The sequence below is a fragment of the Rhinolophus ferrumequinum genome, chromosome 27 (assembly GCF_004115265.2).
Source record: "Rhinolophus ferrumequinum isolate MPI-CBG mRhiFer1 chromosome 27, mRhiFer1_v1.p, whole genome shotgun sequence".
Lineage (NCBI taxonomy): Eukaryota > Metazoa > Chordata > Mammalia > Chiroptera > Rhinolophidae > Rhinolophus > Rhinolophus ferrumequinum.
This window is the reverse complement of record NC_046310.1, coordinates 2,621,501-2,641,936: the sequence shown is the minus strand read 5'-3', so window position 1 is coordinate 2,641,936 and position 20,436 is coordinate 2,621,501. Positions and strand designations below refer to the sequence as shown.

The 20,436-nt window shown below is 39.1% G+C and overlaps 1 protein-coding gene across 2 annotated transcripts in view; it reads left to right on the top strand.

The window, feature by feature from the left end:
- Window positions 1–20,436, top strand: part of NEK7 (NIMA related kinase 7) — a 106,220-nt gene that overhangs the window by 50,584 nt on the left and 35,200 nt on the right. For both annotated transcript variants that reach the window (XM_033099616.1, XM_033099615.1), the window contains 2 exons: window positions 5,554–5,616; window positions 7,130–7,240. In XM_033099616.1, the coding sequence (XP_032955507.1) occupies window positions 5,554–5,616; window positions 7,130–7,240 (174 nt within the window). The remainder of the gene's footprint in view (window positions 1–5,553; window positions 5,617–7,129; window positions 7,241–20,436) is intronic.

The following is a 20,436-nucleotide window of genomic DNA, read 5'->3' as shown; positions in this document are numbered from 1 at the left end:
CTGTAATAGCAGCAGTTGGCTTTCTTACTGACATCTCTGTAGAGTCTGCTGTTCTTAAAACTTCCTCTCCTTTTGCTGTGCTTATGCCGTCTTGGTTCTCCTACCCCTCAGGTTCACCTTTCTGCTCCCTTCTCTTTTCTCTCTCTTTCCCTCTCTCTCCCTCTCTGTCTCTCTCTCTCTCTCTCTCTCCCTCCCTCCCTCTCTCTCTCTCTCTCTCTCTCTCTCTCTCTCTCTCGCTCTCTCGCTCTCTCGCTCTCTCGCTCTCTCTCCTCCTCCACACACTTAAGATTGTTTGCTGCTCCCCCACCCTCATCCTTACTCGCACATCCCACTGTACTAAGTAGGTGGCTTCCAGCTCCTAAAATCTGAACAGAAGATCAATTTTTTGCGATCGTTTTTAGAGGCTTTTTAATGTTAAGGAAACCTACGGGGCATGGTTTTTACTGATGGACTAGACATGCTGTACCCTAGACTGTTGAGTTACAAACTGTCCCCGGGGAAACAAAGGTTCTAAGAGTCATAGAATAATTAGTGATCCAAACAGGTTTCACGTGCCACACCATCATTTGTCAGGACCTCCAGGAATCCGCAAGAAAGAAATTTTCCTTGCAGTTCAGACATGTTGATGCATTAAGAGAGAAGGGCCAACAGCAGCAGCGTCCCAGGCCGGGCTGCGACAGGGGCCGGCGGCCTCTCTTGCACGCACCTTGCTCAGGTTCTGTCCCGCCCCACCTGCCCCCACCCACCGCCTCCACCCTGCGGAGTGCCTGTGTATTCAGCAGGGAAGGGCTGGCGGGATTTGGAAATGGTCTTGTTCGGTGAGTGTAATTTGTATGTAGACCGGCCTCAGCCCTATGCGGTGGAGTTTAGCCGTACCCACCTTCTGCCCCTTCACGTAAGAGCCGTTCTCTGAGGGAGTCTCTGTCTACCAGCGGGTAGGAGACCAGAAAGGTGCAGGCAGGTACCACAGCTGCTCCCTCTCCCCACAACCTCTGGGACGTCTGGCAGCCATGGGGTGGGACTAGAGACCTGGAAGCTGTGCTGGCGCCAGGGCCAAGAGGGACAAGGACACGGGCGCACAGAGGCGTAGACCAGGGTGACATCGGGACAGAAGGCTGAGGCCTTGTCACCAGGACGCAGGGACAGGCTGCTTGCTTCCTGTAAAGCTGGGGACGCCCGGAAATACTTGGTTACGACGTGCATCTGTGCAGGTTTATCTACCGTGAGATACACCTGGTTCCTTGGACTCTCCTGCATGTATTTAAAGGGCTTTCTTAGCAAACTGACATATGTCTGTTCACGCACATTTCTGTTAAGATACTTGGAGGCCTCTTTTCCCTCTTAAAGATATGTAGCTTTAGTAATCATGAGTAATTTTGGCAAAATTTGAAGATGACAAAAGAACACTTTTTCAGCGATTCAGAGAATAGCAAGAACTTGTCAGCCGGGACTTGTCTAAACACTGCTAATAATTTTGCTATTTCCAAGTATAAAATAACTTGAAAAAAACCTCAAAGAAACTTTGGTAGAGCCAAAAAAGATGCCTTCTGAAGATAAGGTTGTAAATATTTTATGAAAAATATTTTTACAAAATCCAGATTCTTTTTTGCCCGTATGTGTTGCCTTTTCTTGCTCAGGAAATCAGACAGCTTTGAGTCTGTCTGGGAATGATTTAATCTCAAGGTTCAGTTGTTATTTCTGTCTTGACTTGCTGGCTAAGAGAAAATGATACTTCTGAATTTCCAATTAAATGTTTTGGGTTCAGAATTTAGTTCTGCCTTAAATATGCCAGCAGTACTTACTTCTCTTAGTGTTTGAGGAGTGATGTGATATTTTTGAGAATCCAGTTAAAAATAAAGGTTAATTTGATATTCTAAATTAGTTTAAGTTGAATTAAAGAGTGACATTTCTGTGTAGTATGCTTCTAGCTTGGTATTTTGTGTCTAGTTAGGGTTTCCTAAAGCTCTCATACACATCTTACTGTCATCTCACTCACTGTCTTTTGTTTTTAAGAATTTTTTCCATCATAGAGACATTGATTACGGGGGGATTACATGTCTCCAGGTTTGTGATTTTCTTCATTTTAATCATGAGTACCAGAGTTATCCTTTCTCTGTCTCCTGAAAACAAGAAAATGTTTTCAGGAATTCCTTCAAGGTCTAAGACACTTGCAGTTTTGTGCCGCCCGCTCTTCTGAGATGATCCACGTCCTTTCTGGCTAGTTCTTCCCGAGAGCGGCATCCGCTTTCATGATTTGGCAAAAATGAGGGATTTCTCTTGCCATCTTCATTTTTAAGCATCAGTAGTGTGTGTGTTTCCTGTAATTAACATCAAGTCCAAAGTTTTCTGTTTACATCAACATTTGTTTTTATTATTTCATGTGTTACATAGTAACAACATCGTTTTTCTGGCATCATTTGGGGCCTTGGGGGAACCAGTAGCTTTTCTATGTGAAATTGCTCAATATGAAGCTTATACTTTCAAGTAATGAACTTTTGGTTTTCCTTTTCTGTGAGGTTCCTTACAGAAAACTGTAATACACTTTCCCACATCTATAAATCAAGTGTGGGAGCCCCTGGCCGCCATACTGCTCCCGCTGGAGGTTCTCCCCTCGCTTCGTACCAGCAGCTCTCACACATTGTGTGTGAATTTTCCGTGTTCCGTCTGCATTCTGCATCTGATGGTACATTCCGAGGACTGCAAGCTGGTTTACTTATTTTATCTAGAATAAAATCGAATAAGTTGGCATGCAACATGGTTTTGTGAAAGAAAGCAAGAACGTGAACAAGTTAACCTTCTTATGTTAATCTGTGTGTAGAATAAAACAGATATCTTGGAGAGGATTGCTGTGTGTAAGGTTTTCCCTTCCATGCATTGTGTCACCCTGTGTTTTAATACAGGGAGTTGTTTTTTTTTTTAAACCCCTGCTATTAGTGTCCATTATTATCTAATAGACTCTCTCACTTTCCCAAAGTTTGATATATACGAGGCTTGACAATTGCAACAAAATTTCTTACTTGATATTTTATATAAACTTTGTGACAGTGACTTGCCACTCATAGGCCTTTCTTTGTTTTATTTTGCTTGTTTCATTTTCATTCTATTCCATTCTGTCTGTCCTGAAATCATAGTAGTTAACACAATTCACTATGGCTAAAGTGGTTAGAATTACTACTAATGGAGCAAAGAGAAGCTATTTCTAATACATGCATTGGTGTACACATTTCCTTTTTTGTTATTTGAATAAGTGCGAGGAACTCTGATACCATCAGTTTCTCTCTCTTTTTGTAAACCATTGACTAGGACACAAGTGTATGAGTATATTTTTTCAAATCTTAACAATATTCAGTGCTTAGCTGTTTCACATTAAAACTTGAAAAACATAAACTTGATATTTGCAGTTTTCATTAGAAACAGTACAATCAAAATAAAATTGAAGACTGTAAAATAGAGAAAGTATTTTTCTGTAATGTTACATGAAAAAGCATCTACTGTTTTATATACTGTTGTAACTTTTCACTTTGTCGGAGACATACTTTTGTGCAAGAAATGGAAGGGAGTGAGCAAAAACTCAAATTCTTTAAGGAAATAAGTTTATGGATTCTGTTTTTGTTTTAAAATTTTATGTTTTTCTTCATTGATTTTTTTTTAATTAAGGAAAAATTAGAACCACATGCATATTTAGTGGTTAAGAGTGCTATAGAGCCAAATTGCCTCATATGAACTGTCCTCCTGCCCGCGTCTTCTGTATTTACTTTAGGCTTTAGATATGAATACCTGTATTGCTACTGGCAGAATTCTGTACTTCTTCAAGGTTTAGCTTTCACGTTATACCTTCCCTACGTGAAGAATCCCTTTTCAGTTGACCACCTGAAAAGTGTCTAAAATGTGGTTACTTTTCAGACACCACATTTTGCACACGCATGCATTTTAGAACTTACCGTGTTTCCCCAAAAATAAGACCTAGCCAGACCATCAGCTCTAATACATCTTTTGGAGCAAAAAGTAATACAAGATGCAGTCTTATTTTACTATAACATAAGACCGGGCCTAATATAATATAATATAATGCAATATAATAATAAATATAATGTAATACCCAGCCTTATGATAAGTTTTGCTCCCAAAGACGCATTGGAGCTGATGATCTTGCTAGGTCTTATTTTCGGGGAACAGGGTACTAGTCAGTTGTGTATGTGTTAGACTTCGCAACAGCCTGGGCCATTGGGGAAAACACAGACTCTGGAGCTGGAGCGTCCTGGGTTCCAGTCGTGGTTCTGTCACTTTCTAGTGTTACGACCGTCGCATATGTTTAACCTCTGTGAGCCTCCATCCTCCTGTCTGAATTGGAGCCATTATTACCTACCTTATGAGAACATGATGAGGATCGCAGCAGTATTTGCAAGGAGGCGATGCCCTCTGGTCGGTGTTCCGGAATTGCTTCTCGACTTGACAAGGCTGGGATCACGCCGCTCCTGTCAGGTTGCACACCACCTGTTCCTGGAACATCTGGATTGGCTGGTTGTCTCCGTCGGGAAGCCTTGATCGTACTGATGACCAGAATGTTGTTCAAATTGTTTTCTCACGTCACTGGGGTTTCCATCAGCTTGTAGTATTGACTTATCCAGATAGTTTCTGTAATATTTAGGATCTTGCTTTTTATTTATTGTCTGCTTTGCACACACTTAGGACATTGAAAGATTTCTTTGTTTTCAGGGACATGTGAAATAGCCCTTTGATTGTGTTATTTATTTTTATGTTTTTCACATTACACCAGTATTTCTCAGCCTTTTCTTCATTATCGTCTCCCAAGGAGCCTTTTGAGACATTTTTTCCTAATTACCCATCCCCCATGAAATTTTAATTCCACAGATATAGTATGGCTGTTTATGTATTGTATGTGTGTCTGTGCTTTACACTTAAAAAAGAGATTTTTGTCACTCCTCTCTCCAAAGAACCAATTTTCACCTCCTTGGAGTGATAGCACCCCATTAAGAATTCAGGCATTACACTTTTTAGACATGATTTGATCATGCAGATTAGTGGTTCCGAGCGTGGGGTATAGTTGGTTAACTCTGAGAATGACTTCTGGCCGCTCCATTAGTTAGCTGTGTGAACTCTGGTCAATTTCTTAAGCTTTCTAAACCTGCTTGTCTTCGTCTGTAAAATGGGATTACTAATATTATTGCACCTTAAGGATTAAATGAGAATTAAATGAGATAATTCATGAAGTATGGTTAGCACGTATTAATTGTTCAATATATATTATATATTATTTTATTGTATTAATGATCACAACTTCCATTCTGTCCACTTGGACTTAAGACTTGAAATATCTAGCTGTTTTCTTTTCCCGTTTTTACTACTGACTGCCTTTGGAGGGAAAATGGGAGCTCTGGTGGTAACATGAAATAAAATACTTACAGATCTCTACAGCTCCTAAAAGCTAATCAGAAAGAACGTTTTCAGTGTGTGTATACTTATATACAGAATATCATAATGCTTGAACTATAAATTATTATTTTATTAAATAATTCTGGATTCTATTTTTAGATATTTGATTTAATGGATGCCAAAGCCCGTGCTGATTGTATCAAAGAAATAGATCTCCTTAAGGTAAATAACCAGTGAACTATTGACTATTTTGAACATAACCAAATATGTTGATAAAAGTAATTTATTAAAATATTACACTTAACAAGCAAAAAGATGCTTAAGACTTAACTTATCTCACTCTTATTTCAACTATATAAGTTTGAATCTTAGTATATTGAAGAATAGAGTTACCTTTTGGATTCATTGTATATAACTTAATTGGAACATTTGGTAGGATTAGCTTTCTTTTTTGCCCCCATTTCAAACTATGAAATAGATAAAATGGGTATAAAACATTGAAGAAATATTTTCTTGACCATCCCAATTAAGACATATTCTTAAAGGTTAAATAATATAAATGCCCATTAGTAATTATTTCAAGATGTGACATATGGAGAATGTGGACTCCAAATGGCCCTCATGTTTTTAAATAGTATTTCTGAATCATTTTTCCAGATTTAGAAAGGGTGATGTGAAGCCTATGTCAGAATTAGTTTTTCAGTTTCTCATCCACCCGAAGAATGTGACTGAAATTTCAGTTACCTCTGTGCTGCTTTTATTCTTGTAAAATTTCTTTTGAGGAATGCTGTGGCTTCTTACATTTTTAACTTGTAGATAGAACCTGGGTGTTCTTTGTACCATCCACTTTTTTGTTTGTGCCTAAAATGATTCAGATTGATCCAAACAGATAAGAGTAAGTTTAAAATGAGAGATGCTTTTATACTATTCTATTAGTTGTAGTTACTTCCTGGGACATGGAGTAAGTACTTTGAAAATATACATAATCTTTGTTGGGGAAAAACTTCTAAGTTGGAAGAAGAGAAAAAACTCGTGTATATCCTCTCTGGGATAATTCTTGAATAATTTTCTTTGAGAAACTATTTGTCTAATGTTAATTTGTTTAAAGATTGAACCAAAAGATTGTACAAAAAGATCTTGACTGTGTGTAGACCGATTCATGTATTTCTATATGGTGAATCAGCCCCCATAGATAAATAAGTCCCATATATTTATATTATTTGACGTAAAAGTAATTTGTAGATACAGTATATACAGTATAATAGATGCCAGTTTTTGTTTGTTTGCTTAATCACTGGCTGTAGTTATACTAGGATCAGCCCTAACTTCAAAGTAGGAGTAAAAATGAATGCTTTATTTACCAATTAGTGTCCTGAAATAACAGTTCTGATTTTGAAAGATATAATTTTTAGCAAGTGATGATTTAATTCTGTCATTCATTAAATGCATATTTATTGGAGTAGAAATACTTTAAAAAATTTTAAGTACATAATTTATTATTTCTCATAAAGGATATTAAAATAAAATTAATTGATATCTAGTTTTACATTTAATAATTACAATACTTGTTTCAAAATTCACTATGTTGAAGCAAAGTACACTGTCATGTTAATATTTCTGTAACTTAAAAATGAAACATAGTAACTAAGTTTATTCTTAAATTACAGAACTGTAAGTGACTCTTGGGAATTTACAATAAGAAAAGTTTCTGATTCCTGTTTTTTTTTTTCCTTAGCAACTGAACCATCCAAATGTAATTAAATATTATGCATCATTCATTGAAGATAATGAACTAAACATAGTTTTGGAATTAGCAGATGCTGGTGATCTCTCCAGAATGATAAAGGTAAGGTTTAAAAACACCTAAAGATTTCTTTTTTCTAATAGAGTTGTCTAATACACATACAGGCATATCAGATACTTTAAATTAAAGACCTCAGTGCAATGCTTAACCTAGGGTGGGTATATAATAAATGGTAGGCAGTAGTGATGGTTATGATTCTAAAGCTGGCATAGCTGGTGAAGTTCAAGCTAGTCGACTTAGATGTGTGAATGCTCGAAACTAACTTGGAAATAGACCAAGAGACTTGTCTTCTATGAGCTAAAGTTAAAATCTTGCAGCTGGAGTCCTCTGAGCAGACCAGCCTTAATCCTGTATCTCTGGACATCTGGCGAAGGGGGACAGAAAGGGATTCTAGAGCAGGCTGACCTGTTTCTGGGAGGGATTCATCGAAGAAGAAAGTGGCTTTGCATTCAGACCTGGCACATCAAACCTGATTCATCCACTTCACAGTTACTTCACTTTCTTTGCTAAAGGCATATTAATTGGGTTTAAGTTCAGCTGCAAGTTATAGAAACCCCAAATAGCAGTAGCCTAAAAACTACTTGTCCTTGGGTAAGTTACTTCTGTTTGCTGCATTTTCTCAGGATCAGAATAATAGTAGAATGTACCTCATAGGTACATGATTAATTGGTAATTATTAAGAGCTTAGAACAGTGCCTCTCATGTAGTAAGGATGTGTGTAATACAGTGGAAGTTACTGCTGTATTATTGTTATTTATATATCTGCGTTACATAAAATTCTGGGGCCAATATGGCAGTTCTGATCTATCGAATTCTCAGAGACCAAGCCTATTTACAGCTGACCAGTCATCATCCCGGCATGAAGGGACAAAAGGTACTTGCCAGCTGTATGTTAAGGCACATTACTGGAGGTTGCCACACAGTGTTTCCAGTTTCATCCCAAAGGCCGGAATTGAGTCATGAATGTATCTAGCCGCAAGGGAGGCTGGAATATATCATCTTCTTTTGGCTGGTCACGTGCCCAGCTAAACTTCTGCTCTGGGAGAGGAGTTGAACAGTGTGGAAATCAACGAAGAGAAGCAAACTAGAAAATCAAAGGCTATTTATTCTGAGCTGGTGTAGCAGGGTGTCAGCTACTGTCACTAACGCTCTGGCAGAGAGACTAGGCAGAGGAATGGGAAATCCGTGCAGAGGAAACAAGGGACAGCGTCATGTGTGCCCTGATTGGAGGCTGTCGGCGTGGAGAAGCCGGGGGTGACCTCATTACAGGTGGGGCATCTTATGTGATTGGCTAGAGATGCATCTCTGGCTTTCTCTGCTTGGTCCTGAGTTGGAAGTGGGGCCACAAATTAGGGAAGCTGTCAGTTTTTCATCAGGCCCTAGCCATTTGGGGCGGATTGTTACCCAAGCGATTGCCTAGCTTCCTGGATCGTCCCTGGAGGGAGTGACTGGCTTCCGACAAGCCTGACACAGCCGACTGGGTTGTTGGTTATAGATAAAAGGTTGGTTTTCTGCTCAGGTTGCTGAAGTTTGTGGTTCAAAGTTCTACTTTTATATGTGGTCTGGCCATTGTCTGTGTGTATATTCAGCCCCTCAGAGAGCTGGGAGCACAGCTCGTAATCTCTGCTACCTGGAGGTATTGGGAGGAGTTAAAAACAATGTTAGGTGCTTGGTCTGCGTTCTCCTACTCAGTCTTCACAAGGATTCTCAGAGCTGCATCTGACACCTAGGGAAGAGAAGTGTCGTTCCTAGCAAATAGAAGAACTGGCACTTGAAATTAGGTTTGGCTGACGCAGGAGTCCCTGTGTCTTCCTGTAGTAGCCCTTAGAGCTTTTGGTGTCACAGAACTCCTCAGGAAGAGCAGGTGAAAACCCTTGACCTCTCCCTGAGAAATGCCGGTGCACACAGCTTGCGTTCATTCCCTGCAAAGGCTTCCCAGGTTTCCTGAGCAAGGCCTTGGCAGGCACTGGCAACGAGTCCCCGCTCTCCAGTCTGAGCCCAGCCACTGGAACTGCCATGCCACTTAACTTCCCCCAGGCGCAGCTTCCTCATCTGTCAGGTGAACACAGTTTGGAGATTGCTTTCTAAGTTATAAAAGCACTACAGACAAGGAAGGTGATATCTTATTATCACAGAATGCTATCAAGCTGACTGTTTAAATCCCATGGATAGCGTGACTCACTTCTAATCGGTTATCTGATTTTCTGTTGTAGGGACTTCCCATTACTTGCACAAACAGCTAATCACCAACAAAATATGTCTTTGAAAATTAATGAACAATAAAAATTTATAGTCTGAATTTTAAAAAGAAATGCAAATACACAAATGCAGAATTTTGCAAAACAGCTGCCTATCGATGAGACATGGAAAGACAAACACAGTCCTTACAAAAGAGACAACTATGGTAAAATTCTGTGCTTAAACCTTTAGGTACAAGTGTTATTTAATTATAGTGGGAAGGAAAGAGGGCGAATCCGTGTTGGGCAAATATGCCTGAAGGCAGGTAAAAGGAACAGATAAGTGCAGTTACAAAGTCTTGCCCCCAATGGAAAGACCGATGATTTGCGGTATGATCGTCTTCTAGAGTTTTCGCCCTTGTCCAAACTGGTTTTCTTCCTTTGCTGCCCCTACTGTGCATGGACCTGTGAGCCCATGTCATTTACCTTGGAAGGTTCTCCTGTCCCTTCACCACTAGAGAAGTAATGCGCCACCAGAGCGCCTCACAGAAGCCCTGTCGCCTCCATCTTCAGCACGTTGACACTTCTCAGGCCAGTGGGAAGGAAGAATCTGTCAGAGCACTCTTCCATTTACTGTGCCGATGAATCAGCAACCTAGCTTAAGTGGGTCTTACATCAGGGAAATCCTGTATCAGCTGACCCAGTGGGTACAGTGAGATGGATTGAGGGCCACGGAATCTGTTTGGTAATGACTGGTCCCTTACCGTTACAGAATTGATAACTGGACTCTTACAACAGCCTGGGGCTTCTGGCTACAACCGGAAGGTACCTCTCATGTAAAAGACTAGGAAGCTTCTTTAAACAATAAAAGGTGCCAGCTGATTCCTACTAAGTTATAAGCTGATGGGCAACTTAATGCACTGTGGTGGTTCTGGGCTGGTTCTCCGCAGAGGAGGAGTAACAAGGAGGGGGGCTACTGTGTAAGCCTTTAAGGATCCCGGGTCTCACTCCGGTACCATCGGCGTGCCTCGTCAGCGGGCGAGGCAGCCAGCGCAGGCTTCCCAGATCCCTTGGAGCTCTTCCAAGGCCTGAAAGGCATAACTCCAACCTGTGCATCTTAGAATCGTCTCAGTGTAACGGTCACTACAGAAACTTACACCAAGGTCCATAATGAAGTTTGAAGCAGTTTCACATGAGGAAAACGTCTTCATATCTTGGTCATACTTGCGTGATGATACTTTCGACCTGACCAGGGATCTAACCGTATTGAAGGAGAATGACTGAATGGCTTAGGAGGTGTCTCCTGGGTCTTCCTCCGCTAGAATTCACCTTACTGTGAATTGATGCGTGTTACTAGTTAGTACACGTAGCATGGCTTTTCTCTCCACTTGACTTGCTAAGCTTAGTGTTTATCTCGTTTATTTTTAAATATAAAATGAAGCCCCTTTGGTCTTGCATTAGCTTTCTCTAGTGAAGACTCTCACCGTTGCATCCCTACCTTCCCACCTCTCAGATCACCCCTGACTTCTATGTGCACGAGACTTTTCTAACTTTATTTTGTGTCTTTACACACACACACGCATCCATACACACACACACACACAAATATGAACTGATAAATGTATTCTTTCTCAGACACATCGCGGTGTATTTAATTAGTGCTTGACAGTTGGACTGTTTCCATTGTTTTAAATTCTTACAGAGAAAACTCAAGTACAAAACCTGGTATCTATCAATACAACAATATCATACATATCCTAATAAATCAATAAATACTTAGATTTCTATAAATAATATTTGAGTAATAGGGTACGGTATTTGAAATCATAACAGATAGTGCCAAATTACTCTCTAAAATAGTTATACCAATTTGTAGCTTTTAAAAAAAATTGCTCTTTAATGTATTCATTTATTGGATATTTACTGTGTGCCAGATACATGGTTTGTGAACTCATTGTGCAGTGGGAGCGAGAGGCCTTTAGCTAGTACTCACAGGGAACTGTGTAACTGCAGTTGTAATAAGTTGATAAAGGAGCACTACGGGTTATCATGGGAGTTTGTAACAGGACAGCCGAGTCCAGCTTGGGGACCTCTGATGGCCATGGAAGCGCCTGAAGCTATGGTGCTACACGGCCTTGGTTTAGTACTTAATGTTAATGACTGAGCTACAGCTGCCCTGTCTGTGAAACTAGGTTAATAATACCTGTCTAAAGTGTTATTATGAGGGCTAACGAATATGTTTATTTTTATAGACATACGTACAAATCCGTGCACACACGCACGGCTCTCTGGGCCTGTCTGACGATGCCACCTGTCCGATGGGCCTGTAAGTTTTCTTTTTTTATCCCACACAGCCCTCTGATCATCACGTCCCCCTTCTCCGTGCAGCTTCCTGCCTCAGGGCGTTTGTGGGTGCACTTCCGTCACCTCCATGCTCTTCTCCCCACTCTTGGTTGAGTTTTTGTCTGTTCATCCTTCGGTTCTCCACTCAGGCATCACTTTCTCAAGGCTGTTTCCTGTGACCCATACACTGTTTTATGCTATTAATACTCTAGGAATACTCTTCTTTCATACCACTTAGTAATTCAGCCAGTTAGTCAAATAACCATATTTTTATGTGTGTTTGCTTGATTAATGTCTGCGTTTCCCACTTGACTTAACACTCCTGAGGACGGGACCGTGTCCGCTTTGCTCACCAGGCTACCTTCAGTTTCTCGGGAGGTACCTGGCCCATAGTAGTAGCTCAATAAACATGTGGTGCCTGTATGTGTGACAGGTGAGGGGCTTACGTCTGTTACACATCGCTGTGTGAGGGGCCAGTAGGTGGGCCTGGGTGGCTGTGTAAGAACCAGCAGTTCCCTGCTGCCTCAGGCTCCACTCTCCTGGGGTTGTGCAGACGCCGGCGGGTGAGCTGCGTGAGAAGACAGTGAGCGTGCTCACGTAAGAAGGGTTTTTCTTTTTGACCCTAAGAAATCCTGTAATTGTTTTCTAAACACTCTTGTTTGTGCCGTCCCCTGATCTTTATAAAAGAGACTACATCAGGAAAAACTCATAGGAACTTCTCGTATGAAGGAACGTGACAGGGACTTAATGCTTTAGTAAGGACAGCAGTAGATGCTTGAGTGGTAAGTAATGGGACTCATGTCTTTATGGTGAGAGATGCGGAGAATCAGTGTACAGCAGTATATCCGCGGTCTCACGTCTTCAGCTTAATTGGGAGAGAAGTGGAACTAGAGCTCCTGGTCTGAGTTCCAGAAATGAGCCTCTGGATAGCGTTTCATCAAAGATTTTTACAAGTAAATAATTAATGGGTTTAGAGCAGGCTGACAAATATAATTACGTGATTTACAGTTGAAATATTCAGTATTTCTCTAATTAGTGACAAAGGACTACCTGAGGCTGTGGTCAGATGAAATACTTCCCAGATGAGTTTTAGGATAAAAGCAAATCCAGAATTTCTCATCATATATTTCTTTATCATCAGTAGTCAGAATTTGAAAGGAAAATAGACTCTTACAAAACACTTAGATTTCAGCTTAACACGTTGTGATATCTGCGCTGAACCTTCTTTCTTGTACCCTGAATTGGACCAACACGCGCCCCATTTTGTAGTATGCCTTCTCCACACTGTTCATGTTGCTCCTCTACTGCCAAGAAACATGTGGTGATGGGACTTAGTGTAGGGGAGATGAGAGACGATCTCGGAAACGAAAAAAGGAGAGCTTCTTTCAGCTTGTCATTAGCAATATTGCTAAAATACATTTTAGATCTTCGTAGCCCATTTTGCCAAAATATAGTTTATTCGTTGAAATATTTAAAATTTCTGTATTTCTGACTGCCTATTAGAAGTTCAGTTTGAGACAGAAGGACATAAGTGCGTATATATAACAAATTTTAAAAAACGTATATTTTGCTACAAGATGAGTAAAACAAAATATAACCCAATGTTATACATCTCTTGAGGGGAAACGCAAAAGTTTGTTATATTCCAGAAGATTCTCATAGCACACCACACTGGCTAAGAAGGTAGTATCACTCTTACAAATGTTTTTTAGTGAAATATACAATACAAATAATTTAAATGGATATCCATTTTGTGCCAAGAGTGTGGCACCATTCCAAAATATTAGTTAAGTCTAGCTCTTCCTCTTAATCCGGTCCAGCTCTATTGAGATAGAATTGACATACATCACTGTATATGAAGTAAGCAGCATAATGGTTTGACTTACATATATCGCAAAATGATTACTGCAATAAATTTAGTTAGCATCCATCATCTCATGTGTGTACACTAAAAGAAAAAGCAAAAGAGGAAAAAAAAAGTGCTTTTCCTTCTGATGAAGGCTCTCAGGATTTACTGTCTCGACAACTTCCCTGCATTCACACAGTGGTGTTAGCTGTAGTCACTGTGGTCCCTGACACTCCAGAACTTACTTATGTGATGACTAGAGGTTTGTCCCTTCCACCACCTTCCTCCAATCTCCCTCCCCACCCCCCACTCTGGTAAGCACCTGCCTGATCTCTTTCTCTGAGTCTGTGTATGTGTGTGGGTTTTTTGCTTATTTGTTTGGCGTTTGGGGATCCCACATAGAAGTAAGAGCTGGTCTTTCTCTGTCTGACTTACTTCACTGATTGGTGAACATGTGGTCCTATCCATGCCAAAAGGTGCTAAAAATTTGGTTCTGTGCAAACGTCCGTGGAGACACTGGGTCCACGCCTTTTAAAAGGTCCTTGATATTTAAATCCTACTCTTCTGTAAGATTCAGATCCCCACCCATGGATCTTACCCCACGTGCCGTGACCCACTCGGCTACTGAGGCGAGAGGGTTATTATTGGCAGTATTGCCACAGCAGAATTATTGGACAATAAGACATGACGGCTTGTTTTATGTATAGATCCTGTAAACCAAAAGTATAAATACATGTTGTGACCTATTTGAACGCAGGGATGTTTGCCAAGTGTGGATGCTTGACGGAAGCAGTTATCAAGGTGCCAGCTGGGGCTGTGCCCTTGCCTGATGTTTAGGGTTTTCTTCCATGTTCACTGTTGCTGGGAAATTTCAGTTCCTTGTGGTTGGATTACTGTAGTCCCAGCTGTCTTCCTGGTTGTCAGCTGGGGCACCTGCAGGTCCTAGAAGCCATCCCTGTCCCCTGCCCCATGGCCCTCTGCACGTGCTAGTAGTTTGCTTCCTGAAGGCCCGCAGGGGCGTCTCTGACTTCTTTGACGGGCTCCCCGATCACATCAGGCCCACCCAGGGCAGGCTCCCTTCTGCTGGCGTGGGGCTTTACTGACGTCTGCGACATCCCTCCTTTCATGTAAGATACCGCAATAGGGGGTGATAGTTTGTCATGTGCACAGTGCAGCTCTCGCTCAAAGGGAAGGCGTTGGTCCCCCAGCACTGGGGGCATGGGGGTGAGGTTTGAGAATTCTGCTCACCACAACTTGGGTGACTTAGCTAAAATAGCAACAGTGTTTGGAGACAATTATGATCTTCAAATATGATAACTTATAAATCCTGTTCACGTTCTCAGGGTGGTGTTTTTTTACATTTGCAGATACATTTTTATTTGTGCTCATCAAATTTAGAGGCCGTACTGGAAATAAAATCACTTTGAAATGTCTTTTACTCTTGACCTTTGGATCCTTAAAACAATAAACTCTTCCCAGCAGTAGCATGTGTCTTCGATAACTCTGATTTGCAGTTTACCCAGATACTTACACTGTCTCTTTCAGCATCTGTTATACAGTGGGCAGCCCAGCCAATTGTGAGCTGCCAGGGACTCCAGATGCGGCCTGGGGCCCGCAGGTCGTCTGGATAAGGCTGTCGCCTACCTTATATAGCACCGTAAGGTTGCAAACTGCACTGTACAGAGCTGACTGTTGTATACATAGGTACCTACACATCATGCATATACACCTGTGTGTGTGTGTCCACATAGATTTATGTCTGCATATGGTGTGTATGTATAGGTGTGTTAGACGGACTTATTTTTATAGATGCAGTGTTACTGACAAATACCACTTGGGTTTTCTTTGATGCTTAAGTAGTTTGATAATGAGGTAATACAGAACTTAGGGATTTTAACAAATTGGAAATTATGCACTGTAATGACCATTATGTAATTCTGTGAGCCTAACTAAAAGGTGATGTGTGTCTGCAACTGCGTTTACTTGGGAAAAATTAGAAGCTCATTTTCAAGGAACTTTTTGCTTCTTACAGTGAAGGTGATATTGATCCAAAGCTGCCTTTAAAAATCATGAACCACCCTGAGCTACACCAATACCGGTAGCAGCAGACAAGAAAGAGAAGAGATACAGACTCCTGTCCCATTTTCTTTCATTTATATTTCTACCGAGAGACTTTTACTGTCTCATTATTGTTCTGCTGTATTTTTCTTGTTGATTAAGAATATTGAAATACCTTTCCAACTCTCTTACTGCTGTCTGGTATAACATAACCAGAACGAACTCATTACAGAGGCTCGTGTTCCCATTTATCTCTAGTACTCTGATGCCGGAGAGGAAATATCATAAGCATTGCCAAATATTTTCTCTATCATTTTAGTAATATGGAAGCTTCTCCTTAGAAGTGTCCCTGTGGCGGCCATGCAGGGTCATTCCTTGTAGTAATTCTGATATTTTCATACATTCTTTATTGATTTTTACATATATCCTGTTTCCTTTACATTGATATACTAGTGTTCAGAACATGTTTTTTGGGGAAGAACTTTGTGACTTTATAGGAGCTTATTTTTCTTGTTTGCTAAATAATTTAATGATTTTTTTTTTCAAGGCTTAATTGCTCAGAAAGACTCTTTACCTGTTTCACATTTTCTACCGTAAGATGAAATATATTTTTGGCTTCCATGTATAATTTTTACAAATTTAACTTTGGAGGATGAATAGATTACATTGATATTCTATAACATTATATTTGAGAAACAGCTGAATACTCTTAGCAGAGTTCCGACATTACAAGAAAGAAAAAAGACTAGTAGAGCTTGGATGGGATGTATTTTATCAAAGTAAATAAAATGAGATGCCCATGATAAGTGTTTTCAGTGATCTCATGGCTGCCAGGCCATGCCACTTGGCATCTTCTGCAATGACTGAAGATATCTGAGTTTTATTCGGTTCCAAGAGTGAAAATACTCACATTCTGCAAATTAGTATCACATACCAAAATTTTACTTGAGACGTAACTATTTTCTATGTTTGTATAATTCCCAGAATTGTGAATAGCAAATGTTTGTGCAGCTTAGTCTGTTGAGAACCCCTTCTACCTCCAAAGAAAAATGTTTCCATAGAAAGATTAATATAATAAAAATCACACTTAGAATTACCACTTACGTTTTCAGAAGCACCCTATCTTTTCTGTCACCCAGTCTCTGTGCATGTAATTCTTTAAAATAACCACTGCAAAATACAATCATATAAAAATGTATTATAATTACAGAGAATGTTTGTCTGGGAACGTAGCATTTCTGATGGTAAATGTTTGACCTAATTATAAATTTATAACAGAAATCTAACTACCTGTCGTCTCATGGGAAAACCATTTATAGTATTAACTGGACCAGTGGGGATCTGTGAGGTATAATTTTTTATTAGCTGGAGATTTGAAGGATAGGACATACCAATATAATATTATATTTAAGTGTGAGCATGTGCCAAGCAGGCATTTATTATTTGTTTTATTTGTAACTGAGGTTGTAGAACCATAGATTATATTTTAGAGATGGGGCGGACCACATAGATATCTCCAAACGCTCTGTTTAATATAGTGAGGAAACTGAGTCCCTGCCAGCTGAAGTGGCTTGTTCAGGGTCACACAGCCAGTCCCGTCAAGCCCCAGAATCAGCTCCATTAGTAAAAGGTGAATATGGTGCATGTTAGTGGCACATTAAACATTGGGCAACACTCCCAAGCATGAAATACTTCCTTATAAATTACTGCCTCTTGTTACATACCTGGAAGAGGTGGAGGACAACTAGTGCCTGTAATTTTGTTCTCTTATGACTTCACTTTTTCTCATTATTTCATTATCATTCTTTCTAATCTTCTTCAAGAATGCCTTGCATTACAAGGATCACATTTGTTGCTTTTTGTTTTTGTTTTCACCAGAGCAGGATGCTAAGTATATAGGTCCCAGTACCAGTTGCATAATTGCGGGTCTCTGGTTAAAAACATTACTGAGAATTTCAAGATGACAAGAGTGCAGCATTAAATTAAGGGCAAGGCCCAGCGTGACAGCACTGGATGTGTTTTGTGAAGCTGGCCCGATGGTTCCAGATGCTCTGTCCAAAACTCTCTTCTTCAAAGGTTACCGTACCAAACTGGGCTCAAAGAGTTTGATGCATCATGAATATTATATATATATATATATATATATATATATATATATATATATATATATATATATATATATATATATTTTATAAAACAGGAATATAGTTTTCTGTCCTTTCTCTGTGGATAAGTTTATTCTGGGTAATACTTGAAGCTTTCCCCAAGATTTCTTGAGGAGGAATGCTAGGTTGTAAAACTTAAAAATAAGTAATGTATGTTGTGCTTGGAGGTGTGGTATCTAGAGAGCACGAACCAGGTGATCCATCTGCGCCCGTAAAATGGTGCTTAGGTATTCAGTGTCAGCCGTACAACTGGATTTGGTCTTGGGCATTTAATTTATAGATGGATGTCTGATGATTAAAAGCAAAGTGTGACTATTTTGCCAAAATCTTATTTAAATAATTTGTTTAAATAATGTTGATGGAAGATAGAAAATATGTTTTTTAAAATAAACAGTATTTGAGGCTCTGCATAGAGAAGAATAGCCTACTTAAAAAAAAAAAAAGAAAAAGAAGACTAAATAAAAATTATGTCCAAGTGATCAGGTATACCTGAGTACTAATTTCTACCTTTTCATTAAATTTTAGATATTTTATTTGAGGATATAAAAACATTACAGTTCTATTTCATAGCATAAATATAGTGAAAGTGCCATATCACATAATATTTTTCACATAAATCTTTATTGATACTAACCTTTAAAAAATTTGGTGGCATTATTTGCTTAACTAAAAATTTACCACATGACAAATACATGTACATTTTTTATTTCTGTATGTTGGCATTAGATTTTTTTCCTAATCTAGAGCTCGATATATATCACTGTCCTTTTTCAGAGAAATATAGGATTTATGAATAGTAATGCTATTTGACTAAAGAATTAAGTTTTAAAAGATAACACACACACATTAGAATAAATTTCAAGAAAAGGTTGTTTTTTTTTTAATACTTTGGCATTTTGGAAGTTACTGCTTTGTAGTGCTAATATAAATTTTACCAGTATAAAAAGAATTCAAATTATCATTGCCTTTTTTGTGTTAATCCTCTTTTTTTTTTTAGAGATAGCCAACAGTGCCACCATCAGAACAGACAGGCTTTTCTCATCATAACTATTGGTTTTCTCAAAAAAAAAAAAAAAAATACCCACACTTAAGGAATGGTTGAAAACACATATGTTTAAACAGATACATAACAAAAAATTGATACAATGATACAGCCTTGCTTTATTTTAATGATCAGATCAGACTCATAAAATTATTCTTAAAAAATCAGTTACTAATTTGGATGCTTATGTTTCACCAAGTCATTCTGTCTAGACAACAGTATATTGATAACAGGTTATTGTCATCCTGTTAAATGTGTTGTTCAAAGACAAAATCCCAAGGAAGAAAATGAAAACATGAAATAATCAGACCATCTTGGTCTGATAACAGCTTCCCGAATGTGCATTTCAAGGGCGATTTTTTTTCATTCTGCCTTTTCCTATATGTATATCACTTATTTTTTAAATAACGGGACTTTAAGAGTAAGCTGCCAAATTAATATAATTATGATGATTTTGGAATCTGTATTAAAGCATAAAATTTTTCTTTCATGCTCTGATACTTACATGATGCGGTATATTTATTTTTGAATGAAAAGAAACCTGGTCCCCATCTTCCCGTTGACATCAAACAGTCTTCTGATATGCTAATCCAGCATCTCACCGAGCACATAGACAGGCCTTATTTAGACTCATTCCCAGTCTGAAAGAAAATTATGTGTGTAGAACTGATTTTGCAGCATTGCCCCTCAGAATGAAAACTGATGTCACGGTCTGCAATGAAATATACTTAATACCGAAACGTGATATGGGAGGTTTTTAACATTTTAGTAACACTCTGATTTGCTTTTTAATTACCTGGTCATGTAATTGCCATTTGTTTTGGGCTACTGATGCACTAGCCATTGAAATTGCTAGTAAGTTCATTTCCACAGTATGTGTTATAATAAAGATTAACCTAAAGGTATTAGTTTTTCCTTAAAACTAACTTAGACTTTGGTATATTGAGTGCATATGAGATGGTAGGTATAATCTTTTGCTAAATGTGAAGTTGGGATATCAGCGGGCTTCCTGGTATTGTTTTTTATTTCAGCCTGCCCTCAACAGTTCACAGGGGTAAACATTGACAGATACTTGTTTTGGAATTATCTGAAGGACGGTTTCTCTATATTCAGTAACAACAAATCAAAATCAGTTAAACTTATCAAACTGTCAAGTTTCTAGATAAAATGCATTAAAGTACATATGAGGGTATGTGTATATAATTGTTGATATCTGTTACTAACTTTATAGCTTAAAAAAGCGCTCAGAAAATCTTGTGAAAACTTGTTTAAATACAATACTTCCTGTTGGTGTTTTATAAACATTGTTAAATAGGAAACCAATTGCATTTTTGGTTTTGAAAAAGAATTTTTATGTAGTGAATCTTTCTGAATCTTATGAAACTAAGAACTTTGTTCTTGAATGAGCATATTGCTAGGATACTTTTCTAGCAAATGCAGAGGAGAAGAATGGACATGTTGCCGTTATTCTAATGGTTGTTCTCTTAAGCAGGATGGCCTACTGTCTCCCAGCTACCCCATTGGCGCTCAGCTTTTGCCTGGCCTTCCTGTAATGTTTTCTTCTGCGAAGTTTAGTTTCATTCATTCAGAGCAGAGTGCAAGTGTGG